The 11,008-nt window shown below is 35.0% G+C and overlaps 1 protein-coding gene across 1 annotated transcript in view; it reads right to left on the bottom strand.

Annotated features, from left to right (window-relative positions):
* Window positions 1–6,601: 6,601 nt before the first annotated feature.
* Window positions 6,602–11,008, bottom strand: part of LOC124273850 (kinesin-like protein KIF28P) — a 53,847-nt gene continuing 49,440 nt past the window's right edge. The window contains 1 exon segment of the mRNA XM_046709162.1: window positions 6,602–7,189. Within this exon segment, the coding sequence (XP_046565118.1) occupies window positions 7,029–7,189 (161 nt within the window). The 3' untranslated portion in view covers window positions 6,602–7,028.

The raw sequence follows: 11,008 nt of genomic DNA, 5'->3' as shown, positions 1-11,008 counted from the left end.
GAGCCGCCCGAATATGTGTTTATACAGTAATCAGCACTGTCCAATCCGGCGCGTGGCAAGGAGTCCGTAATCCTGTGTTGAAACTACATGGTTGCCGACAAAGATAATTTAATCTTAGTTCAGTATGGGTGTACTTGTACATGATATTAGTGAGTTGAGAGAGAAATTGAGAAAACCACGTTACACAACAATGTATATGAGAGTGATAAAACTGGTTCAGTTCTAGTGGTAGGTAACCGTGTCAGCTCTTCATTCCGGCACGCTGTCGAAACCGGAGTATTTATTCAGTCCCGACGTGTGCTGGTGTAGACAGCTTCCACTGTATTTGTTTCATATCTCAACAACAATATAGCTCAATCTTTGTTCATGGACCAAAAATGTATTTCTTGCCTCATTTCCCTAGTACATGTACTACACACATGGTATATGACAACTTTTAAGTTTCATCTATGAAAAAATTATTTTAAGTTGACATTAAATTCTTATTGAAAATCTAATGGAAATTATTGCATGTTTTTGGTATACAGTTAATCAAATATGAATCATTAAGGATTATTAACAAGTGCCACTTTGGCTAAGAGGGAATTAGGCATGAGGTACAAGAGGTATGTGTGTAAATATAAAATACTACCACAGTTAATTTAGGTATTTGTTCATGAAAAATGAGTTATCTTAAAAGTGATAATTGAACACCTTTACAACATAAAACCACATACTGGTGTGTACAGTCAGATATTACAAACAAGGAAGTTTTCAAAACACAGAGGTACACATGTATTCTGAAACAAAGCAACTACCACAATACTAGTTGATTTGAAGGTGACATTATCACTCCACTGTTTGAGCATTTACCATGGATTTCAATAAATAATTAATAATTACATATTTGTGCATTATTCTTTATCTAAGAAAATATATGTATCATTCTCTCCTTAAAAGGAAATTTGTTAACAGACAGAAGTTTAGAGTTGTCATATACAATAACAATAATTATGTACATGGACAATGTATGGACTTCGTGATTCTCATGACAAAGTACAGTTTTGGGTTGGAATATGGTTCTTTGATTACTTTCAAACATTCTGTGGTGATTGGTTTTGGTGTCAAGTAAAATGGTTAAAAAATATGCATGAATAAAGATACATAATGCCTGTCAGGAAAGGACTTGTATATCAACAATTAACCCAAATAGTCAGTCACACCAGGAACATAAAGAATCTAACAGATATGTATTTCTAATAGGTAATATGTCTAAAAAAATGTCAACAACAATATTCACACAAAATTACTTGTATTTGGTCAATAACTGCATTATCTTTTCTAAAATCTAATTTAAAATATTCACATTGAAAATGCAACTCTTAGGCGCAACAAAAACTTCTATTTCCCTTTACAAAATTCAGTTAATCAAAATGTGTAATCATAGATGCTACAGTGTATAGCCTTCACCAGTAAAACCATAGTAAAACAATACTTCAGTTTTATTTTGAATATATTCGTATCTACCTCTTAGGCATATTCAGTCTAAGGAGAGGAAAAGTATGATTTTTGAAATGAAGGTGAAAGGTGTAAAATATGTACATCTGTATCACAGCCTTGCTTTGACAAGCAGTTGAGTCACCTCACATCACGATCACATGATGTAGGTAGTGGCAGTGTTCATTGCAACAGGTTTTCACTCTACTCCAAGTATTTCTCTTTTAAATGGAGATTTAAAAAAATGGGTTTATTAAAAATTGATGATATTTAATCCAAAGACTGGTTCAATTTGCTCAGTGTCATCAGTACATGAAATTCTCTTATCTGTATAACTTTTGAAATCATAAAATGTTAGATGTTTTTGTACTATCTTGTAATATCTATACAAAAAAATATCAACTTTATCTGTTATTTTTTTAACATTTTAGATTTTATGAGCATTAAAATCTTTTTGAAAAATATATGTATATTTGTTTATGAACATCTATTTCAGAAATATACAGTTGTTTTGAAGTTTAATTTTCTTGTATTCATTATTCTTGGAGTAAAGTGACAACTTCATCTATTAATCCTAAAGGGGTAGACTGGTTGACATATTCTACACATTTGTCAAAACCTGTGAAAATTCTCACCACACATTCTAGGTAAGACTTACACAAGTTGCACATTGACATCTCGATGTGTGTCAGTGAACCCTTTTAGAATTTCTTATCAACACTCATAATATCACACATCTAGATAGAACAGTCTAAAGCACTTCCTGCCTAACATGTCAACCCAGCAAGGCAATTCTAATACATCTGTTCTCATAAATACATGTTACAGGGCTGTGTGAGAGTCAAGAGGGGAGGAAGGCAAGCAACAGCAAATCATAACTGTATAGTCAGTTTAGTTTTATGCCACTTTTTGCAATATCACAGCAGGGGACATCAGAAATGGGCTTCACACTTTGTGCCCATGGGGGGAATTGAACCCGGGTCTTCAGCGTGACGAGCGAACGCCTTATCCACTGGGCTACCCCACCGTCCTCTAAACTGTATAAGTGAGTGAGTGAGTATGGTTTTACGCCGCTTTAGCAATATTCCAGCAATATCACAACGGGGGACACCAGAAATGGGCTTCACACATTGAACCCATGTGGGGAATCGAACCCGGGTCTTCAGGGTGACGAGTGAACGTTTTAACCACTAGGCTACCCCATCACCCCTAAACTGTAAAAGTACCAGCAGAGGATGGTTACATGGAGTGGATCCTTAGTGAGACACTGACATTTGAACTGCACCCTCTCACAAGTCAACATCAAGACTTAGGTGTCATATGTGCCTCCTCCTTTAAAAATGATGCAATTGTAAGGAAGTTTTACTTAATAATGTGCTGTTTACCACATACCCAAATAATATATGTTTAATTTTTTTAGTTTTGGGTGCACTTGTATGATGTGCATATTATGTGCAGACAAAAATCTACATTGTATCCCATCAGCGAATTCATGTGCTAGTTAGCAAGTATTAACAGACTTAGTCATTAACAAATTGAAATTTGAGATACAACATCCCTTGAGACAATTTAAATTATATCTACTGTTCTGCTTGGCATTGTTTTGTATGCAGAAAAAAAGTGTGCAAATATGGTGATATAATGTGATTTACAGGTTAACTGTGTCGAACATGCTGTTTGACACAACTGTCTAATCATATCAAATGAGGACCCCTCTTGATTCAGCACAGCGATGATATTCTAAGCCCTCTTTGTAAACTGAACATGTTTCATACTAAATTGATAACAATAAGCCTCTCTAGGATAGCTTACAGAAGGTAACCAACGGCTGTTGATGTTGGTGCATCGTGTAGGGACATTATCAGAAGCATTCGCACTTTTGTTAGTACTAATCACTAGCAGAGATTTCAGAGATATTTCATTCATTTCAAGCAAAATAAAAAATACAATTCAATTTAAATTACTACACATTCTTTTAGCTGTGGCCTTTAGGTCTCTCCTTTTTGTTCTTTGTGATACGAACAATTCCATGTAGCCAAGATTTCACTGACGTTTTAGTACACTACTTCTCAATTGGACATCCAATAGATTCTAAGTTAGAAGAAAATTCTCTGAAATCTGACTAATAAAGAAATGTTAATGAATAATATCTGATACATAACAAACTGCTAATTAATAATTCACACAAACCACTAGTGAGCCACAGCTATTCTCAAACAAACTTGTAATAGTTCAGTTTAACCAGATGAGAAGAATAGCCATACTAAATACTAATACTGGCTATAGTTTATCTGCCTTGCAGCAAATGTGATTGCCAAATTTGTTTTATTTTATTAAAATTCTATTTTTCTCTGACGTAGAGACATTATATTTTCATAAAACTGGTAAACAAATTAGTACGAGTTTGATTGAAACAGCAAAATGATTTGAACGCACACAAATAAAGTGTTTGTCCTAAAATCATGGGGTATGTCTCTATAAAAGAATTATGCCACATCATAAAAGAATGGATATATTTCCAGAGCTTCAAAATCTTTTTGTTAATCAATAATTGTTTATTAATTTCATAGCTGCTGGAGAATATGAACTGTTGAAGGAAAATGTAAATAGGTTTTATAAAAATTAACTTACAAAGATAATCAACAGTTCCTTTTTTACAGTCAAGTTTTATTTAATTCAGATCGACTATAGAGACATTGTGGAAGCGCTATGATTGCTGTATCGGCTCATTTAAATAAAAACAAACAAAAATTGCTAAAATTGTTAATAAACTATAAAAACGTTATATATCCTAATAATAAGTATAAAAACAATACATATCCAAATATTTATGAACCAATGAATGTGACGTCAGAAATGAACACCCGTTTGTGTTACAATCTTTCAGTAAAAAATATTTGGTTATATTAATTTCATTTTGGTTATGGAATAGGACTATATTTTGTTTTTGCTAAATTTCACAATGACCAGTTTAAAACTCAGTCTGATGATTGGTCCAAACAAAAGAGAAAAAAATGAATACTGTTTTGAATATTCCACAGCAAGAATGGATATCTAAATCATAAATGGACACAATTTCAATTGTTTAATTCCAAATAATAGATACAATATTTTCTTTCATCTGATGACAGAAATATCTGTTTTATATCCAGTTATCATCACCTAATAATTCGTCAACCTACCTGAAGTCATACGACACCTGAGGTGTGTGTTATATTTCTATAAGGTCTGTATATGGTCACTGCCATAAGTACCATCATCATATAGGCGAGGTTTCTTGCACTCGGATTATTGCCATTTTTGACTCCATAAAATAAAAATTAAGTCCAAAATTGTATAACATCATTATAAAATCTTTTTATCAGTAACACTGGTGCTGAAATGATAGAGTAAAAGTAAACTAATAGAAGAATGCTTGATATAACAAGACAAAGCTAAAGGAACAGGCGGAATGAGACACCCAAACATTCTATACTTGTATTGTTATTGCACAGGAGTGTCGTGTCATGAAATGATAGGTGTGACTGACTCATTTAGGGTTATCAGTTTAATATCTGCGTCCATATAGACTATTTTCCTTCAGACTACATGATGTCATAAAGGAAGAACCCATATTATTTCACATTGTTTATACAAGTCACTGTGTCATGAGTATGAGTTATCTCCCTTTGTTATTTAATAAACTCTGGTAAACCAGACCTGGTCAGAATGTATGTTGACATTGCCATCATATGAAACAATCATTTTTAAACTTTATATTACAGAAAATTCATAATAGTTTATTCTACAAAATCTCAAAATAAACACAGTATACAGATTGGCCATGATAAATTTCCAATGATGTTTTTGTCCAAGTTATATGGATATGTATTACTTTTTTAAATTCAGCCTCTTCAAACTGACTGAATCATAATTGTCAGACATTCTTCATGATTGCTGAAAGAGGCTAATAAATGTCCATTATGCTTTGTAAAATGTTGTTAGGGGCTCAGGCAAATGAGGGAATGAAGGACAAAACCCCCCAAATTAATTTATCATGGCCTTACTATAAATTTAAATACAAGAGGTAGTCATATATGTACACATGTCAAGCACAAACAAAATCAGATACACAGGTTTGAAGTTTGGAAAATAGGAGGCACATATATGCAAAAATATTGAATCAAACCAAATTTATATCAGAATTTCACCAAAATTCCAACACAATGAGCAATTGGGTAAATGACATAACCACCCTCAAACTCTGAGGTCCATCAAAGAAGCTGGGATCACCATATTCAATATAACAAGCAACATATGAGATCATGGGAATAATTTATGATTTATAAAATTATATCAAGTATTCAGTCAACAATAAACACTTGTTCATCAGATCTATTTTCAAATTCAAGGAAGCATTGTGCAATGTTTGTGTATCATTTCTTCAAATTTATATTTCAAATTTGTATTGCTTGTTAAGTATTCTTTAGTGTCCGTTGCCTAGGTAATTTATTTTATCAAACACAGATATCACGACACTAGATGGGTCATCCTCATGGGAAAGTAAATAGAAACTCTTAAAACATGTAAATAATGTTTCTTGATGACTTAATCATTGATGAGATCCCAGTGGTGCTGCAAACATAATTTGAGAGGAAGATGATGTCTGATATAAATGGGACAAGTTCCATAATCTGAAAACTGTTTTCGACACTTGTGTCATATTCAGGAATATTTATACCATTAGCCAATTAGGAGATAAACATCATGTGTTGGCCAATTTCCGGGTGTTATTGAGTATTTGAAGCACGGGAATTCATTTGGAACCGACAGTGTCAGCCGGAGGTTTCAAATGGAATATTCCCACGCTTCAAATACTCAATAACACCCGGAAATTGGCCAACACATGATGTTTATCGACATTGTAAACACAAAAGTAAACCAAAAGGTCCACACACGTTTTTCTGTCTGCACTCATTGACATAGAGTACGGGTACAGCAGTGAAATGTCATCAGCCGGCCGTTTCGGCTGTCTCCCATGGTAGCATCTAGAACAGCTCATTTGTGACGTCATTCAGACTTTACGTCACAATATGATTTGAATGACGTCATCTCAGCTGACGACGTAATAATACAATGGTGTGAGCGATGTTTGTATGTATTAATACGCAGCGAATTTCCGGGAATCGAATACCATTTGATCACGTTTTTCAACCAATCAGATTAAAGAACACAGTGACTTTTGGTTTACAATGGTCCTGTACAGTGTAATAATTACAGACATAGTAGGAAAACAGTCATCAGCTATAGCATGTATGTGACATTTAACATAAATATATTACACTGAAAACCCTGAAACATGTTTTGGTTTTGTTATTTTTGACTGGAATGAAAATGTAAATCGATGAATTTGTTATCGAATATTTCATCTAAAACAATATACTTTGCACTAGTAAATAGATATTATATACATGAGTTTACCTTAAGATGGTTCCAGGTTATTCATGACATATATGACTTTGTACACATCTAACTTGGCTGGTATGTACAAAATATATCTGGTAGAAGTATTTTTACAACAAAACACAGGTTGAAGATTTCTTTGCAACACTGTCAGGTCGATCTTTTCTTGGACTCTGTGGGGGTTGCTTCACAGGTTCCTTTTTCTTTGGGGATTTTGTCTTTTCTTCATCATCGCTGCTGTCGCTGCTGTCGCTGTCACTGTCATCATCGTCTACAGTGAAGAAACAGTTTCATTAGTGACAGGAATTAGGAAGTGATTATTTAAGGTTAATTAAAACCCAGGTAAAGTGTGGATGTAGGTTACTGTTTAGTGAACATATCCACATGACAAAACAAAATACAGTCGAACACCGTTGTCTCGATATTTATGGGACCAGGAAAAATATCGACTTATCCGAATATCGACACATCCGAGTTGGGCATATCATCACATACCAACATGAAAGAAAACAAAAGAAAACAGTAGATTGCATGTCTATTATTTATGTTTTGATTCGATACTATAATCCGTTATCAGGAGTGTTAAGTTGAAATTGGGAGTACATCCTAGTTAGATAAACAAACAAGTGACACCTACAACTCAATTAGCCTTAATTAGCTTACACTGCCGCTACCTTTGATTCATGCCGCAGCGTGTGTGTAAACACGTGGAGACAGTCACAGTTCAGATGGATACTTGTCCTAGAAAGGTAGGTGTATATCGACTTTACGTGCAAATATCGAGTTAAAAGGGTAATTTTGCTTGTCGGGACCATGAAATCATATCGAGATATCCGAAATATCGAGACATCCGTATCGAGTTAAAAGGGTTCAAATAATGGTAAATAATGAAGGATTTTGCCGGGAATGAAAAATTATATCGAGACAACCGAGATATCGAGTTATCAGAGTTCGACACAACGGTGTTTGACTGTAGATTCCTGACAGTTTTATGCTGTCTTCTTCACATAATGTTTATAAAGTATTTTATTATTATTGTCAAGTGATTTGTATGACTATATACTGTTTTCTTGGGGTTGTTTCAACCACAGGGGCTTGTAATGCTAAAAACTGGCATCAAGGTATATACTGTCACTGACAAGGTCTTTACACTATATATCCTTTTATATAGTGTTAAGACCCCCTCAGTGACAGTATGTACCTTGGTGCCAGTTTTTAGCATTACAAGCCCCTGTGGTTTCAACAAAAGCAAACTATTATATTTTGGCTTTATGAAACTGAAGTCACAATACACAAACTAAAATGCAATGTATTACAAAAGAGTTAAGTTTAAGAACAGTTTATATCTCTCTCTCTTTATTCCATTACTGAAGAGGCGGCGGCGTACAGGCCTATAGTACAAAGTATGAGAACAATAATGGCATACAATGACAATGTTTGCAAATGTTATTTTCTATGTTCAAAAGCATGGTGGATATACATACCAAGTTTGCGAATATAAGTTGTATTATTAGAGTTCATTATCAAATTAAATTTAAACATGGTAGGATGTGAATAGTAATATTGTGGTAGATATTTTGTCCTTAAATCTGCATAGTAAGGACATACCAGCAAAAAGTGGAATTAATCTTCAATTACATTTAGTGCACAAAATTTGCACAATCTGTTTTCTCTTGGAATATTATAATATCTGCCCTTCTCGATCATAAGATCATGTGAAGAGCATCTAAATCTTGATATCATATTAATGTTTAGAATTCCACAACAATCAAACATTTTATGCATTGGCCAAATTACATATGTGCAGATATCTATCAGCCTGTCCGAAAATTACATTCTATGACATTTAGAGCACTTTGGCAGAAATGTTCATGACTCGATCGAGAGTTACATGGTTATGGATATGTAATATCATACTATATATGGAATTATATGTAAGAACTATAACAAATAATAAGCAGATAATGGATGGGACCGATGTTGTGCTCACTGCAATACCTATCTAAGGAACTACACGTTTTAATCATTGTGAATGACATGGAATTATACAGATTGATTTAGAACTGTACAAGGACATATTCTTTGACATGTTGAGGTGAGGTGAAATTGGGTTTGACGTCGTGCTTGAGAATATTTCGCTCATATGATGACGTGCATGCGTGTGTATGTGTATGTGCGGCTGCTTGTACTAGCCCAGACTGAAGCTGGTTTTATAGTGCTAGCCCACTGAGATACCACGCTGCAGTGAAGCATGAATACCCCACTCAGACACATTATACTGACTCCGAGCCGACCAGTCCTTGTTGTACCCATTAATGCCGAACGCCAGGCAGGGACCAACAAGTACCATATTTTAACGTCTTTTGGTATGACGCAGTCGGGGATCGAACCCGTGACCTTCTGCTCTCCGGGCGGACGCTCTAACCACTACACCACGGAGGCGGTCTCTTGCATGTGTGAAGCCTGTTTCTGGTGTTGACTGAGTGACTGACTGACGCCTTAACTGAAGACTAATGATCTTGATATCGGTTGTTATTGTATCATGAATTAACTCAACCCGATCCCGTCTCAGTGCTCCTTTGTCTAATCATACAGTTAGAGGTCTGTGGATAAACTAAGTACTGGTACGATGATAAGGGCTGATTGATTATCCAGTGTTCTATACAGAGAGTAAACTGAATCGTAAGTCATTGACAGTATAACACTCATGTATTCCTACACTTGTAGAAAAAATTAAGTTTCCCATGTTAAAGGATGCTATTGAGCAATAGCCAAAGGCTGGAAGGCCTAAAGTATCATGTGATCTAGGTATGTCAGGTATATTTATGTCAACAGGGCTCCAGATAACTAGTGTACTTACACATCATATTGCAAGTGGAGATGAACCTGAGAACATGTTAAAGGATGTATTGACATGTTTTGTGTGAGCCAAAGGTGATGGTGGTTGTGTCTGGACGATTCATCATCACTATTTCCAACCATGTATTTGCATTTGTCACAGTGGAGAAATAACTGAAGAGATGACTGGATATACCTTCCCAGTGTGTTAAAGGATGCTAAAAATAGTGACGCAATAGCCAAAGGCTGGAAGGCCTAAAAGTATTTATCATAGATTTCCATCTAGGTATGTCACAGTGCATACTATTTATGCTTGAAATCTTATAATGTTACAACTACTACAACACCTTGTCTGAATGTATGTATCACACAAAAACAAATTACAGTTTCCATATATCAAAACAAGGAAACTCTAAACAATTCACAGTGAAGATGTCAGCCTCATTATGGAATAAAGTGCTTGATTTTGTTTGTCGTTGAATGCTGCACTGAGAAATTCCTTACAGAACCCAATGGCAGTGTTTAAATAATCGAAGTCTTGACCAGACGATTCAGTGACTGATATCATGAGCATACATTTTATGAATTAGGATACAATGATAAGTATGGCTTGCTGAAGACCAATTCTATCCAGGGTAGAGCAGTACTTGGAACAGGTGCTTTGTCCAGTTGATGGCTACCATGCAAAGGAGGCTGGTATTTTAACTGAGAATACTTTGTCCTTGGGTCACCAGTAGACTAACTACATCCATGAGGAACAGGTATTGTTGTTGAATTCTGGGCTGGTTAGGAACTGACCATAAAATTCTAGGAAAGGTAAGGAGGTGCATAAGATTTGTTTGTTTTTGTAGACTGGATCTTTTCTAAAACAGGAGGTGCCAAAACAATTTCTTCTTGTGACAGTTTTTATAGACATGCAGAAGTTGAATATTATTATGAGAAGGAATATTTAGGATATCCACATTATAACTTCTTAGTGATTCATTTAATGAAGGGCTGGAAGTAGCCCTGAAACATTTGTATGTATGTAAAAAAAAAAGACGCCCCTAGTACTCCTTTTGTCATAATCTGATTTCCTGTATTTTAGTGTTTAGAGTTATCAGATTCAAGAACTGTATAACAAGATCAAAAGTCACAATTATATAGCATTTTATCACAAATCCAGGGCGGTGGGGTAGCCTAATGGTTAAAGCGTTGGCTCGATCGCCAAGACCCAGGTTCGATTCCCCACATGGGTACAATGTGTGAAGCC

The sequence above is a fragment of the Haliotis rubra genome, unplaced genomic scaffold (assembly GCF_003918875.1).
Source record: "Haliotis rubra isolate DU_JTF1 unplaced genomic scaffold, ASM391887v1 Scf185, whole genome shotgun sequence".
Taxonomy (NCBI): Eukaryota; Metazoa; Mollusca; class Gastropoda; order Lepetellida; family Haliotidae; genus Haliotis; species Haliotis rubra.
This window is presented reverse-complemented; position numbering and strand designations above follow the sequence as displayed.